At 38.3% G+C, this 17306-nt stretch overlaps 1 protein-coding gene across 7 annotated transcripts in view; it reads left to right on the top strand.

Moving 5' to 3' along the window:
- Positions 1-17306, top strand: part of septin7.S (septin 7 S homeolog) — a 169606-nt gene that overhangs the window by 90156 nt on the left and 62144 nt on the right. For all 7 annotated transcript variants that reach the window (XM_041567592.1, XM_041567591.1, XM_041567595.1 and 4 more), the window contains 3 exons: positions 2287-2379; positions 6791-6887; positions 10268-10319. In XM_041567592.1, coding sequence (XP_041423526.1) covers positions 2287-2379; positions 6791-6887; positions 10268-10319 — 242 coding nt within the window. The remainder of the gene's footprint in view (positions 1-2286; positions 2380-6790; positions 6888-10267; positions 10320-17306) is intronic.

Here is a 17306-nt window from a genome sequence, read left to right as displayed (position 1 = left end):
TCCCTTAGCAACAGCAAAGAAGATTAACGGATCCGCACACACACAATTTTTTGCAGTAGGGGAATTTCCCCTTTTATTATACCACCAACAAAATCAACGTAGATTGCGCTGAGCCATCAGTGCAGCTATGACGTGAGCCTGTGAACTCACACTCCTATTGTATACACTGAAGAAAATAACTGATTAAGCACATTTGCCTTTTCTGTATCTGTTACAACCATACTGGTACTGTTATTTAATGGAGCAACACTCTCATCCTGCGTCTTTTTACTATTAATATATTTAAAAAACATTTTGGGGTTAGTCTTAGCCTCCGCCGCAATGCACTCAGCATTTCCTTTCTTTGCCTTCCGGATTGCTGATTTTCAACAGCAGCTTTTGCCCCAACAGACTTGTAGTTTTTAAATGCCTTTCTTTTCTTTCCTATTAACTTCTTTACTCCTATATTAAGCAACATAGGGTGATTCTTAGAGCTTCTACATTTACTCCTTAAGGGAATCAATTGAGAACAGTAATGATTTAATATTATTTTAAATGACAACCATTTCTGTTCTGTGTTTTTAGCTGAAAACGTAATGCCCCAATCAATGCTCTGAAGGGCAGCCCTCAAGGCACTAAAATTAGCTTTTCTGAAATTCTGTGGCCCCAGTATATATTTGTTTTTTGCACCAGACATTATATGATATAACATGGTCACTATTACATAGGGGTTCAATGACTTGCACATTTGCTATAAGTTCTGGGTCATTAGAGATCACTAGATCCACAATGGCATTTTTTCTGGTTGGCTCCTCAACAACTTGTGCCATAAAATTGTCATGCAGCAAGTTTATAAACTTTTTCCCATTAACTGATCTGGCAGTACTGTTGCTCCAGTCAATATCTGGATAATTTAAAATCCCCCATAATCATTACTTTACCCAAACTAGCAGCCTTTTCTAATTGCATGAGGAGCTTCGCCTCCTCCTCCTCACTTACATTAGGGGGTCTATAGCATAAGCCTACAATTAATTTACTGGACTCTTTACAATTGGTGAAGAACTCTACCCATAAGAAATCTGCCCCCTCATTTCCTAACATAACATCCTTCTTTATATAAGCTTTTAAATCCTGCCTAACAAACAGACATACCCCTTCTCCTTTTCTATTGCCTCTGTCCCTCCGAAACAAAATATAGCCGCTGATATTAACTGCCCAGTCATGCGACTCATTCAGCCATGTTTCGGCCACACCAAACACATCACATTTTCCCTCCAGCACCTCCAGCTCTCCCATTTTACCAGTCAGACTCCTTGCATTTGCAAACATACATTTAATACTGGTACCATATTGAACAAATGGCATGTGGTCCTCCCTATCCTTAACAGTACCCCCAAACAAATCTCCTCCCCCATTTTCCCTTCCTTTGCCCACTATCTCTTTTAACCTGTCTTCCACTGAATATTTTACTGAATCCCCCCCCCAACGCCTAGTTTAAAATCTCCAACCGTCTAGCCATCTTCTCCCCCAAAACAACTGCACCATCATCATTGAGGTATAGCCCATCCCTAGCAAAGAGCCTGTAGCCAACTGAGAAATCAGCCCAGTTCTCCCAAAACCCTCCTCCCTACACCAATCCCTCAACCACGCATTAATCTCCCTAAGCTCCCACTTTCTTCTTAGTGTTGCTCGTGGCACAGGTAATATCTCTGAAAAAATTACCTTGGAAGTCCTCGCCCTCAACTTTGCATCTAGTTTTTTAAAATTGTTCTTGAGGACTTCACCACCTCCTCTAACTTGGTCATTGGTATCTATGTGTACCAAGACTGCCGGGTCTTCCCCAGCCCTTCCCAATAATCTGTCCACTGGTTCCACCACATGCCAACCCTAGCACCAGGCAAGCAGCAGTCTGTTCGGCATGAAGGGTCCTTACGGCAGATTACCATATGCACCTTTCTAATAATTGAATCCCCTATAACTAAAACCTGCCTTTCCTTCCTTGCACTCCCTCCACCACCCGGATTTGAGCCACTGCCTCCCAGGGTGCTCTGAGAGTCAGTCTGCTCGGTTTGTTGTAGGCTGATCCAAGGATGGACTGACTTCCCAGACTACCAGGGGATCCCCTGGTGGGCCACTGCCAAGCACAATACCATATGATGCTTATTTCCCTCCTATAACAATAATATTTACCACTCTCCTAATCTAATAGTTTTGGGTCCTGAATTTTAGGTTCTCTGGGTGGCCCTCTAGTCTGACACTGTGTTATTTTTTTCTGTATGTTCTAAATAATTTTACTGTGTGTTCTAGATAATGAAAGAAATTCAGGAGCACAAAATCAAGATTTATGAATTTCCAGAAACAGATGATGAAGAAGAAAATAAGCTTGTTAAAAAAATTAAGGTATAAAGTATACACATTGCATATTGTATTGTTTTAAGTCACCTTTCACCTAGTTTTGGTCAGAACCTCCTGATAGATAAATCAATTCAAGCTTGTATAAGAAAGCTAAGTATGACCAGAGTAAAAAAACACATTATTAACTCGGCAAAGCTTGATGTTTTCCTCTACCATACATTGAAGACTTTAGCTGGTTGCTATAGAAAATAAAATCCTGTCAATCCGTTTTAATAAATGAAAAAAAAAAAAAAAAGAATACATATGAAAAAGTTTGGGAACCCCTCTCAGACAGCATAATAATTTACTCCACTTTCAACAATAAGCAGTGGTATGTCTTTCATTGTCCATGAACATCTGAGTACTGGAGTGTTTTCTGAACAAAGACCCTTGTAATTGTGATAATTTGAATGCATTTAACTGCTCAATACTCATTACTGGCAACACCAAATTTGTTGGATTAGCTTGTTAAGCCTTGAGCTTCATAGGTAGGTGCATCCAATCATGAGAAAAGGTATTTGAGGTGGCCAATTGCAAGTTGTGCTTCTGTTTGCCTCTCCTCTGAAGAGTGACCGCATGGAATCCTCAAAGCAACTCTCAAAAGATCTGAAAACAAAGATTGTTCAGTATCATGGTTTAGGGGAAGGCTACAAGAAGCTATCTCAGAGGTTTAAACTGTCCTTTTCAACTGTAAGGAATGTAATCAGGAAATGGAAGGCCACAGGCACAGTTGCTGTAAAACCCAGGTCTGGCAGGCCAAGAAAAATACAGGAGCGGTATATGCAGAGGATTGTGAGCATGGTTACAGACAACCCAGAGATCACCTCCAAAGACCTGCAAGAACATTTTGCTGTAGATGGTGTACATTGTTCTACAATTCAGCACAATTTGCATAAAGAACATCTGTATGGCATGGTGATGAGAAAGAAGCCCTTTCTGCAATCACGCCACAAACAGAGTCGCTTGTTCTATGCAAAGTTCATTTAGACAAGCCACAGAATTTTTTAACAAAGTGCTTTGGACTTATGATACAAAAATTTAGTTATTTGGTCATAACAAAAAGCGCTTTGTATGGTGGAAGAAGAACACCAAAACACCTGCTACCTACTGTCATCATGCTGTGGAGCTGTGTGGCTAGTTCAGGGATTCAACCCAATATTCAGGATAATGTTCACGCATCAGTCACAAAGTTGAAGTTACACAGGAGTTGGATATTCCAACAAGACAATGACCCTAAGCACACTTCTGCAAACGCATTTATGTAGAGGGAAAAGTACAATATTCTGGAATGGCCATCACAGTCCCCTGACTTGTATTTCATTGAAAATCTATGGGATGATTTGAAGCAGGCTGTCCATACTTGGCTGTCCATGCTCAGCAGCCATCAAATTAAATTGAACTGGAGAGATTTTGTATGGGCGAATGGTCAAAAATACCACCATCCAGAATCCAGACACTCATCAAAGGCTATAGGAGGCATATAGAAACTGTTACATTTGCAAAAGGAGGCTCAACTAAGCATTGATGTAACATCTCTTTTGGGGTTCCCAAATGTATGTACCTGTCTAATTTTGTTCTTATGCATATTGCATATTTTCTGCTGAAATACTACTGTTTCCATAAGGCATGTTATATATTTAAAGGAAGTTGCTACTTTTAAAGCTCAACCAATGATAAACAAAACTCCAAAGAATTAAGAGGGGTTCCCAAACTTTTTCATATGACTGTATATGTACACTGTATTCATGTTGCACATTTTTAAGCGTTCTTTCTCTGGCTTTAAATTAAATGTGTTTTTATATATTTTGCATCAATTATAAATATATTTCAGGAACCATATACTGATACAACAATCTGCCTTTAAATGCATCATTGAATTATATGTTTATATGGTATCTCCTTACTGAGAACTGATTGTATTGAGGCAATGGTTTTGCTGTGTATGCATTGCTGTGTTTGAAGAATTTGTGCATACAGTTAGGCCCATAAATCTTTGGACAGAGGCAACTTTTTTCTAATTTTGGTTCTGTACATTACCACAATGAATTTTAAATGAAACAACTCTATTTCAGATTTAATTCAGTGGGTTGAACAAAAAGATTGCATAAAAATGTGAGGAACTAAAGCCTTTTTTTTTACACAATCACTTCATTTCAGGGGCTCAAAAGAAATGCCTCCCAATTGTACAATTTACTCAAAGGCTATTTCATGGGCAGGTGTGGGCCATTCCTTTGTTATGTCATTATCAATGAAGCAAAATGCATGTATGTTGAAGATTTTGCTGTTAACAGACAACTTGCGGTCAAAGGAGCTCTCCATGCAGGTGAAACAAGTGATCCTTAAGCTGCAGAAACAGAAAAAACCCATTCAAGAAATTGCTGCAATATTAGGAGTGGCAAAATCTACAGTTTGGTACATCCTGACAAACAAAGAAAGCACTGGTGAACTCAGCAACGCAAAAAGATCTGGAAGTCCACGGAAGACAACAGTGGTGGATGATTGCAGAATCATTTCCATGGTGAAGAGAAACCCCTTCATAACAGCCAAACAAGTGGACAACAGTCTCCAGGAGGTAGGCGTATTAATATCCAAGTCTACCATAAAGAGAAGACTGCATGAAAGTAAATACAGAGGGACGCACAACTATGTCATTTAACCACATGGGTGGAAAGTTTGCATCGTAGAGTGCTGCACTCACTTTGGGCTCAGTTGACTGGCTTCACTGATAATCCAGTAAGATGGATCCTAGGGAAATCTACCACTACATCTCAGGCATTACTTCCCCCCCCCCCCCATCAGCTTCCTATGTAAGGTGTGGAAAATGGCAAATACACTTCTTAAATCTCCTGCCACAGACCCACTTACACCACTATGGAACAACCAAGACTACCCCTTATTGGTAAATTTAGGCCCAATGAGTCTTTGGTCAGACCATGGTGTGAATACTTTAGGTGATGTATGGCACAATGGTAAACTAATTTCCTTTGCACAATTAAAGGACCAATTCCAGATTCCACATAACCAATGGTTGTCCTTTCACAAGCTCAATGTCACACACAAGTGCCACGACATATCGCCGTCCACACACCCCCTTTTGGTTTACATTAAGAGGGACCATACAAAAGGTCAGGACACTATGTTTTATGCTACGTTGCTACAAGAAGTGCACGTAAATAACCTAGGTAGGTTACGATCTAAATGGGAGGTGGACGTGGGCACGATCCTTGATGAGGAATGGCAAGAAGCGCAGGAATCCCCTCAGTATCCCCCAACTACAGATTACGGCTAATTCAATTCTACATTCTTCATAGGGCTTACTACACCCCTGTCAGACTTCACTACATGAATGCAAGCACCCCGGATGTTTGTACTAGGTGTGCTTTGGACAAGGGAACTCTTCTTCACATGTTGTGGAGCTGCACTAAGCTTACTTCATACTTGAGGGAAGTATTAGATAGGGGTGCTTCAGGTGACAATTGCCAGAACACCTAAAACATGTATCTTGGCCATAATACAAGACCTGAAGTTAAATCAATACCAGTCACTTTTCCTCCTTGAGACACTACTACTAGCTAAGAGATTAATTACCCAGAACTGGAGAGCAGTGACTCCTCCTACCTTCTCTACCTGGAAAGCAATAATGCAGGATACCTGCAACACTGAGTATTTAATGTATTTAAAAAGGGGAGTCCCCACCAAATTCCATCAAATTTTGGGACCCTGGACCGACATTTGCCCCCAACACCCAAGATAACCTCTAGCAGTTTAAGTCGAAAGGGAGACCCCAATATGGTCTTGACATTACTGTATGTACCTATGTCGAAATTTTGATGCATGCTATGCTTTTTACAATCTGTTTTTGGACATGTAACTTGTAATACATTGTTTTCCCTTATTTTGACTTTTCATTGTAAACTGCTTGCTTTTATTTTCTCAATAAACCACCCGAATTTAAAAAAAAAAAAAGGCCTGGTAGAGCATTAAAAAGGAGGAAACCCAGAATTTGGTGATGCCATGAGTTCAAGACTTTAGGCTGTCATTGCCAGCAAAGGGTTTTCAACCAAGTATTGGAAATTAACATTTTATTTTCAGTTTTTTAATTTGTGACTTTGGAATGAAGTGATTGTGTTAAAAAAAGGCTTTAGTTCCTCACATTTTAATGCAATCTTTTTGTTCACTGAATTAAATCTGAAAGTCTTAGTAGTTCAACTGCATCTGAGTTGCCTCATTAAAAATTCACTGTGGTAATGTACAGAACCAAAATTAGAAAAAAGTTGTCTCTGTCCAAATATTTATGGGCCTAACTGTATATACAGGATTATTACAATCATGTAATGTTACTTGGGGGGGGGGGTCCTTTCTGACTTCACAGCACCAATTGTGCTGATCTATTCAATAACTTTATATTTGGTTTTAGGATGGCCTACCTCTTGCTGTGGTGGGAAGTAATACTACCATAGAAGTTAATGGCAAGAGAGTACGAGGAAGACAATATCCGTGGGGAGTTGCTGAAGGTGAGTTGATTTTTATTTATTTATTTTAATCTTAACAAAATCCTGTCTCTGCACACATTTGTAAACCTTGTCCTCCCCTCACAGACACGCCAGCATTGCACTTTTATCTATAATCACTAAGGTAAACTATGGATAAACTCTTGGGTGTCTTGTAATATCCCAATATTTTACATTATTTTTCATAATAACCAGATTTCAGTGAGTCATTCAAGACAACTTACATCACTAAGCATTAATTATAACTGATAACCTCACTAAACACAGTTCAAAAGGATGCGTATATTTACACACACCATGATTTATGTGCAAGGTGCCCAACGTGTGATGTTATTTGTGGTGCAAAAGTCAGTTCGTTTTTCCATCAGGCCTCTATGAAAATCAGTGTTCACCATATCTGCTCGTTTATAGTGATTTGGTAGATATGGAAGAAAAGAGGAGCCACGGCTTCTTCATCCCTACTGTTCTGGTCTTTTTCCTTAATGCTTTGTTGCAGCTTTTTTCCTCCCTTGATCCTTATTTTTCATGTAGAAATTTTTCTGGATGAATTGCAGCTCATACTTAGTTCTGTATTGACTAATCATATTAGTCATGCCACAATATATTAAGCCCCATGATATTTTATAAATGTATGGTCAATTTCCTCTACATTTGAAAAAATTAATAAACATAATTACTTTATCACTCAGCAAGTCTGCCAAATATATTTGTGATCTTACATTTTGGTAAAATTAAATGAAAGAAAAAATATTTTTAGCAGTGCAAGGAGTTGCATTTTAATGTATAAAAGTATGCAATGCCTTGAGACTATTTGGAATGCTAGAACAGGAAGTACTTTGATGTCTTCCTGGCTGACAGGAAATGTAGATTTGGCATAGAACATTAAACCGTTGCACTGGAAGAGGCTACCACAAAAATATTTTAGCAAATCCGCTTTTTGTGTTCTGTAAACTGTTGCTCAGTTTTTAAAATATAATTGCTACAGCTGTCTGATCTACTTTTCTGTCCAGAATATGGGGTTTAATTAACGTTTAAAATATTGTAGTATAGCTTTTTACAAGACAAAATAACACCTAACGGCAGCAGCACTAAGGAAATTTCAGGCACCAAAGCACCACATTTATAGGTAGCCAAAAAATAAAATACCTCCAAAATGGCCTCATCATTAAGGACTCCAAGTGATTGTGCCGGCACTGAAAGCAAAAGTAGCACACTGATGCTTTTCCATGCAACCTTCACGTGCCAAGCACTGAGACAAATGCTTGCCATTTACTCGCATGTAAGACAGTGATGGGAAAACATTGGTGCTGGGCCCAAAGTTGTCTTCCTTGGCGTTACAGTAACAGTTAAGTGTCATCAAGGACTTAAACAACTAAAAAGGGATACCTATGTATCCTCCAGATCTCGCCAATATACATAGGCAGGGTCAGTTTTTGAGAAAGCATATTCTAGATGAGGCATTACCCCACTTAAAGCAAAAACTCATGAGCTTGTGTGTTAAAATAAGTACTTAGGGTATATTGCCACCGAACTCTGTATCAATCTCTGTACATGGTTAATTAGAGTAATGGTCTGTGTAAAGTGTTTTGAAATCAAACTATTCAGTAGACCCCTGGCATTCATGTTTAGGCTTCCTTTTGCTGGTATGTTTCAAATTGTGGGGTATATAATGGGGTAAACTGCAAGCTTTGTGACTATTTTCAGAAATATCTTAAATAGTGTTTAGCATAGCTTTGAAGTTTGGTAGTTTGCAGTAGAAAGAAGTATTCCCTGTTTAAGATTCGTCGGAATATATACTTTTGGAAAATATATGGTTTTCGAGGGTCTCTATACTGAGGGGTCCTATGGCACATAATACACATACCAGATGCTTATATTGTAGTAGCCAGAGTGTCATACGTGAGAATTCATATGCACTATTTGGATTTGGGGGTCTCTGTATGCCATATAGTTTGGTAAATCTATGCATATTGGGTATCAACCTGTAGACTGCCAGCGTTCATATTTCGAATAATTTATGCTGGTAATGATACACGGATGATGCGATGCTGGAAAGTTAAAGCTTTGAGGTATTTTTCAGGTATTTTACCAAAACCACCAATTTTGGGAAAGCCTTGCGACTCAAGAGTTTGGAACAGAAAGGCATGGGTACCCATTTTAGATTCAGTAGAATGTGTACTTTTCAAAAATATATGGTTTTGGGCGGTAAACATATATTTCTGTGGTTTTACCCCACAAATAAAGCAGTCAATGTGTTGATTTTTTATTAGCTGACAGTGATATTATAATAATATATTTAATTATATATTTCATAATATTAGTATGCGCTAACTTCATTTTGGGGCCTCTAAATGCCAGTTACTTTGGTAATCCTATGCACAATGGGCATCAAACTGTTTGGACGACCCCTGGCAATCATATTTAGGGTGCTTTTACTTCGTATGTAATGATACATGGGCGATACGATGCTGTAAAGTTGAAGCTTTGAGGCAATTTTCAGGTATTTCACCAAAACCTTCCTCCTGAGATCTGTATTTTCTGGTGCCAAAAAGCAGGTCATTATTTAATGTATGGGTCCAATTTGCAATTTGTAAATTAAACCTTCCCCCAATTAGGGTTGCCATCTTTTTACATGAATAAAACTGACCTTTCCGTTGGAGCGTGTGTGGTGAAATCTCATGGGAGGGGTGGCATTACGTCACTGGCAGGGAACAGGAATAGGCAGGGCTACCCATATAAGGGGTTATTGGTAGTGATGGCAAATCTGACCCGTTTCGCCAAATATTCTCCAAATGCATTCTTTTTTTTTTGAAGCGAAACAATTTTTTCACCCATTGGATTCTATATGTGTCTTTTTCGTAGCGAAACCTGGAGAACAATTTGCTCATCACTAGTTATCTGTCGGTGGAGAGGGTCAGGGAAGGGAGGGATTTATAGGGTGTTAGAAATATACTAGCAGTTACATTGCTAGTGAATTAGTAGTACTGGCCCCAGCCCAAGCTGAAGATTTACATGCTGGGTGGCAACCCAATTAATACATTGCATAAGGCAGATAATGTCTGGGGAATTTACTTCCAGGAACATGATCCAATACACTGTCAAACTTTATTCAGTGGCATATGCAATTTATGTGATTATATACTGGCAGCAATGAATATATTCTTTGATTAAATATATCCTTTGATTAAATATTTTTCTTTTTGTGTATAAATAAATGCTAATTTTAATTAATGTCAACATGTGAAGTCAGCACCAGATTTATCCCCTTTAATAGGGAACACAGTGTTTATGTATTTTTAATATGATATTACAAAATAATGCTCTCCATTTTTGCTTTTATGCTAAAGAATTGTTTTTAATTAATATATAATTGTGTTTTCTAGTGGAAAATGGGGAACACTGTGATTTCACTATTCTGCGAAACATGTTGATAAGGTAAGGAGAAGTTGTTTGTGTATCTGTGTGTGGACTACTAGTTCAGAAACTACAGACGGAGATCCTTTTTCGGTGTCAAACATGTTTTACAAATTTTTATTTGGTCTTCAATTTTGTTTATGCTTTGCTGCCTCTCTAACAAGTGAAATTTGAAGTACAATGCAAACTAAAATCAGAGGCACTGGTAATTTGTGATTCCCTTTGCTAATATAGAGCTTGACACGCCAAGTGGATTCTGAGTTTGATGGTTCCATATACCTTCCAAATGGTCCCCTGCACCAAATTAAGATGTGCACATGTGCATCACACAATATATGAAGCAGAGGATATTTGGGAAGACATCTAAAATGGCCACAACACACTTTGCTAAGCAGAACCCAGTTCAGTATATTTTTCTTTTTAAAAGTTGCTGGGTGTTGTCAAGCAAATTGGCACCCTCCATGATTTTGCCTTAATTTTTCCTTTCAAGTGCAGTTTGAAATAGGACAGATCATTATATATAAATGTCGCATTTAAGACACCATTCAGATGAATGGTGTCTTAAATTAGACATTTATATATAATGATCTGTCCTATTTCAAACTGCACTTGAAATTCTTCAAGCATTGGAAGAATGTATAAGCAAATACATGTACTTTCAACTTTTTTTTTCAGTTTAGTTGTTTTAAGATTGTTCACCAGAAATAATGAGCTTTTTGAATTGCTCCATGAATTATTTTTTACCATTTCCCAATTATTTGAACACCAGAGACAGGAACACTAAACATCAATCTGGCAGCTCAGTAATCCTGCTGCAATTTACTACATGAGTGATCCATTTCAGCATCTGTGGAATCTTAGAAACTATTATATCAGCTATAACATCTACCATTATTGAAACTGGAAACTGAGAGATTCTGCACAGCTGGACTAAAGATAAATATAATAACTAATGAATCAGTTTAACCCTTTGTCTGGCAAGCATGTCAGCGATCCTCCTGCTTCAAGAAACGCTAAGTGCGCGTTTTTTTACCAGGATTTGGTTCGCTATTCAGGCTTTTTTAGCACAATGGAATCAGCCGAATCCTTCTGCCCGGCCGAACGAATCCTAATTTGCACATACAAAGGGGGGAGGGAAATTGCACAACTTTTTTTCATAAAACAAGGAAGTAAACAATTTTTCCCCTTCCCAACCCCTAATTTGCATATGCAAATTCGGGTTCGGTATTCGGCCGAATCTTTTGCATAGGATTCGGGGGTTTGGTCGAATCCAAAATACTGGATTTCGGTGCATCCCTAGTTTTTTTTTACCTAAAAACTGTTTATTTTGGCAGCGTGACTATTGGATAATCGTTTTTGGCCACTAATTACGTGGTCGGATCAGTTATTTTATTTCATTGATTTACACAATTTTTGTGGTTTTATTGCATTTTATCCATTATTGTTCCTTATGTATATTTAGTATAGTTTTGCTGTTTGGTGCTTTGGTATAGAAAGATATATTTTACTTTGTTTGATCCATCAGAATATGTACTTTCCAAAAATATATGGTTTTCTGGGGGTCTTTTTACAGTTTGGTGGTCTTACGGCACATAATGCACAGTTGAGGCTCTGTTTTTAGCAGCTGAGTTGGCCAGCATGAGAATTCATATGCACGTTTTTCATTTGGGGCCCCTACATACCACATACTTTGGTAATTCTATGTATATTGGGCATCTAACTATTCAGTAGATCTCTGACATCCATATTTAGGATGATTTTTCTTTGTACGTAAAACATTGTGTGAGATAAATGTGGCAAACTGCAAAATTTTTAGGAATTTTCAGAAATGTTGTAAAAACCTCTATATTTAGAAAAGCTTTGCAGTTTGTTAGTTAGTGTGCAAAGACGTCTTTATCTTTGTTGTTTTCATCAGAATGTGTACTTTCCAAAAATATGTTTTTGGGGGTCTTTGTGCTGTTAGGAGGGTCTTGTAGCACATAATATGCAGTTGGGTCTTTGTTCACAGAAGGTGAAATGGCAGTTGTATGTAAGAAATTGGGTGAGATAAATAAAGCCAATTGCAACATTTTAGGCGATTTTCAGAAATGTCAAAAAATATATGTTTTTAGGGGGGGTCTTTGTGCTGTTAGGCAGTCTTGTGGCACATAATATGCAGTGAGAGACTTTTGTTCACAGAAGGTCGAATCGACAGCCGAGGAATTTCAGATGCACTGTTTTAATTTGGGGTCCGCACATGCCAGCTGCTTTGGTTTATTTATGCATATTGGGCATAAACTGTTCAGTAGACCCTTGGCATAAATATTTAGGGTGTTCTCCAGTTGTATGTAAGAAATTGGGTGAGATACAGTAAATGCAGCCAATTGCAATATTTTTAGGCGATTTTCAGAAATGTCATACAACTGCTGTGTTTAGTGTAGCTTTGCAGTATGGTAGTTTGGAGTAGAAAGACCTAATTACCTATTTTTGATTCGTCAGAATGTGTACTTTACAAAAATATATGGTTTTGGGGTTGTCTTTGTGCTGTTAGGCAGTCTTGTGGCACATAATACTCAGTGATGAGGGGCTTTTGTTCACAGAAGTCAAATCGGCAGACGAGAAAATGCATATGCACTGTTTTTATTTGGGGTCTGCACATGTCAGCTGCTTTGGTTTATCTATGCATATTGGGCATCAAACTGTTCAGTAGACTCTTGGCGTCTATATCTAGGGTGTTTTCCAATTGTATGTAAGAAATTGGGAGAGATAAATGTGGGCAATCGCAATATTTTTAGGTGATTTTCAGAAATGTAAAAACAGCTGCCTTTATCGCCAAATTTAGGAAAGGTTTGCGGCTTGGTGCTTTGGAATAGAAAAACATGCATACCCAATTTGGATTCGGGGTAATGTGTACTTTCCAAAAATATATGGTTTTCTGGGGTGAAAGTACTTTTTTCTACCTTTGCTCCCCCCCCCAAAAACTATGTAAATGTGTTGATTTTGCAGAACCTGAAATGGCAGACCATATGGGGGGGTCTCCATTTTGGGGCCCCTATATGCCATGTATTTGGGTAAACCTATACATATGAGAAACATAAAACTGTTCAGAGGACCCCAGGCTTTCATATTTGTAGTGATTTGTCTTGATACCTAATAATATGTGGGCAGGGCCACCATTAGAAATTACGGGGCCCCCCATAAAAGTTAAGAAGAAAAAAAACATTGGCCCCAGAAAAGTTTTTTAAAAATCCTTGGTGGTCAGGGCCCCCCATAAGTTAAAAAAAAATGTTAGTGCCAGTGCATGTTAAAAGAAAAGCATTGGGACTCCAGAATATATTTGTTAAATAGAGTATTAAAATAATACATTGGTGGCTAGGGGTTTAAAAAAAACAAAACACATATTGGTATTCAGTAGAACTGAACTTCCACAAGATAAGGATGACTGTGCTCTGAGGGATAAGTTAATTGGCTCTTCAATCTTAGTATACACCCCCACCTCAGATGTACAAAAATTCACAATAATACGGAGTTACTGAAAGATTCAGCCGGCAATGCAGTACTTGATGCTAAATGTGCTTTTATTGCCACAACATGTTTCAGGCTCAATGCCCTTTATCAAGTGTTATACCGTACAAGTGAAGACATAAACATTTATACATTAGTGTGAAAAAGACCTCCCCTTAGGGCAAGCTAGTTATCAGAAAAAGGAAACAAAAAGTTATACTGTAAACATTAACAATTTTGTAACTAAACATTGTTGCAATAGACTTCAAGTTTGATTCTTTTCGTGGCTTCAGGACTTCAACTTCGACTCGTTTCATAGCTATGGGTCTTTTTGCAGCGTCAGGACTTTGGCTGTGCGTGACTTTGGCTGTGCGTGACTTGGCTGTTCGTGACTTGGCTGATCGGGACTTTGGATGCTCGGGACTTTGGCTGCTCAGGGTCTTTGGCTGCTCGGGTCTTCGGCTTTTCAGAAGAGTTGGCACGGCTTTGTTACTGACAAGGGGGGCCCGGCTATTTGAAAAGTGCAGCACAGCCAGGGCCCCCGTTAGGCCCGAGCCCGGTACATGAGTACCCCCTGTGCCCCCCTGATGACGGCCCTGTATGTGGGAAATACGATGCTGCAGGTTGGAAGTTTTAAGATGATTTTTGGAAATGTCACCAAAATTGCCAAGGTTAAGGAAGGTTTGCGGCTTGGTGCTTTGGAGTAGAAAGACATGCATACCCAATTTGGATTCGGGGGAATGTGTACTTTGTCTTTTTGTTCAGCCAACTGAATTAAAGCTGAAAGTCTGCAGTTCAACTGCATCCAAGTTGTTTGTTTCAAAATTCATTGTGGTAATGTACAGATCCAAAATTACAAAAAAGTTCTCTGTCCAAATATGATGGACCTAATTGTATAACTTTCCAAATCAGCTGTGTTCTCATACATAAAATGAATTATATTTCTGATATATGTGATTGTACTATGTGAAACATGATTTTTAAAATATTATATCTTTTTACAAAAGTGGAATTACACCAAAATTCTAGCATATGTGAAACTGTCCTGAAAAAAAAAACAAAATATTGTTTGCCTGGGTAAACTAAAAGACCTCCCTGGAAAGGCCCTAAAGCTGGCCATAGATGTAAAAATTTTTAAAGATCTTTTTTTTATCGGGAGACCACGATTATCTTGAAACTATTGTTTAAATGTACGATTTGTCTTATGAACCAAAAAGACCATTTCAAGCGATATTGCCAGGAAAACTGAAGGGTAGCTGCCTGTTTGGACCTGCAAACATAGATAGATTGCACTGGGGCCAATAAAAATGTTTTACCCTGGCCGATCAATTTTCTGACACATGGACGAAAAATCATAATATGCACAATCGTTCAATTCACACTAATCTCACAATAATTAGATGGATTGGTTGGATAGCACTGAAATCGATCGTTCACCAAATAAAAATCTTTGCGTCTATGGGGCCCTTTAAAGTGAAAGAGTACAACATGTCTAAAAACTGGTATGCAGTAGATGTTCACATTTAGGACAAAATGGCTGGCAGAGAGACAGACTTACCTTCTCCATAGCACCTAGGAATAGATAAAAAGGGGCTTCGGTATATCTAATCATTATTATTATATAGCAGCCCAAATTAAGTCAGTTGACAGCATGGCAGGGGGATGATAATGCCCCACTGTGAGCTATAATAGAACAAGATGTTATGAACACTGGTTTTGCGTGGAATATATTATGGTCTAAATATTTATTACCACAAAGACAAACAAACCAAATTATAACACATTCCCTTAAATTATGGCGGAGATTTGGGCCCAAATATAAATTAGTATCTTCATACAAACCAGCCTCAAGTCTGCTATCTAATCCGGATTTTATTCCAGGACTTTCCCAGGGGAGTTTCTCGTGGTGGGATCAGAAAAATCTAACTACAATTTATTCCTTCATTAAACAGACATCACTACCTTCAGAACAGCAACTTAAAGACCAATACAATATGCCTCATCAGGAAATCTTCGGATATTTACAAATACGACATTACATCACTATGGAAGGAGAGCAACTTCCCACGCCCAACTTATTTTGAACTGCTGTGCCTTCAGGTTCTTCCACAATAAATGTATATTTCAATCTTATATGACCATATGGTCCACCAAACTGACATAAAGGATCTGCATTTTGTCCAATGATGTTGAAGAGACCTGCTATGACTGCGACACATGGAGGAACATTATTATAAATTCCATCTGCTGTTCCATTAATATCTCCATACAGGAAACCTCACAGAAAGGGCTACACCAATGGAACCTGGTCCCAGTCACCCTGGCAAAATGGTACCCTTCTACATCATCTCTTTGCTTCAGGAACTGTGGCCAATCGGGCTCTTTTTTGCACATACTCTATAGTGGGAGTGCCCAAAAGTGGGAATAAATATACAAGGATATTGATTACCCATATTTTTTCAGCTGCAAAGCAAACAATTGCCAAAGTGTGGAAAGCAATCTGCCCTATATATGCAGACAGTAAAAACCAAACTCGACAATGTTCTTATCTTGGAGAAACTTACAAGCCGATGTACAGGGAAACGGTACAACAAGATTTGGAATTCATGGATGGCTTATGAAAGCATTTCCATCAAAATACTTAATTCATATAGAACTCCATATTGCCTTAACTGGAACTGGCAGATTCTTACCATTCCCCGCCATAGGACAGATATAGTTGATAAGACCAGAATTGACAGCATCATTACATATAGTTGTTTTTTCTTTTACTACGTTTCCTTTTCCCCTCCCTTTTTCTTTTTCCTTTTAAAATGTGAGAACGGTCATTGAAAATTACCATACGGTTCATGCTATTTCATATAACACAGGAATAAGAGGTAAAAATTAGAATTTATTAATGCCCAAGCAGGCTGGGAAATGTCCAGTGTCCGCCTATTCCTGTAAAAGATGTTACTTTCTTGAAAATAAAAATATTAAAAATGGCTAGGCCTTATTTGCCTTGCTCAAGCAGCCAGGCTGGCTCTAGCACCATATCACCTCTCAGGGGATTATATACCAGCATATAGGTAGTAACCTGCCAAGCACAATGAAAATTTCAGGGTGCTGTGGTGGTCCTGTATTAAAAATCGGTTGGCTTACAAAGCAGCTGATAGGAGTATGGAATCTCTTTTCCACAAGGCTCAATATCCAGTTATCCAAATTACAGAATGAGCATCTGTAATAAACCTAGTGCCTAATTCATGATCCTGAAATGTTAAACCCTGCTATTTTAGGTTACAAATGGTTGCATATTTTGTAAGTTCCAATGGTAAGCTATTTGCAACAGGTCTTGGTTCTCTTTTTGTTTTCTTCCTAGAAAACTATTGATAAAACATCTCATGTGACTCTGCCCTTTGGGTTATTTGATTTTTTATATCCGTTCTAGAGCACTGTCCAATTTTGAAGCCTGTTTGCCTGAAGTTCGCGGGAAGTAAGGGGATTAAATGATTTTAATGACAAGCACAGAAGCTTATATCGTTGTGC

This window comes from Xenopus laevis, chromosome 6S (genome assembly GCF_017654675.1).
Source record: "Xenopus laevis strain J_2021 chromosome 6S, Xenopus_laevis_v10.1, whole genome shotgun sequence".
Lineage (NCBI taxonomy): Eukaryota > Metazoa > Chordata > Amphibia > Anura > Pipidae > Xenopus > Xenopus laevis.
Note: the sequence above shows the minus strand (reverse complement) of the source record. Positions and strands in the feature narration are given on the sequence as shown.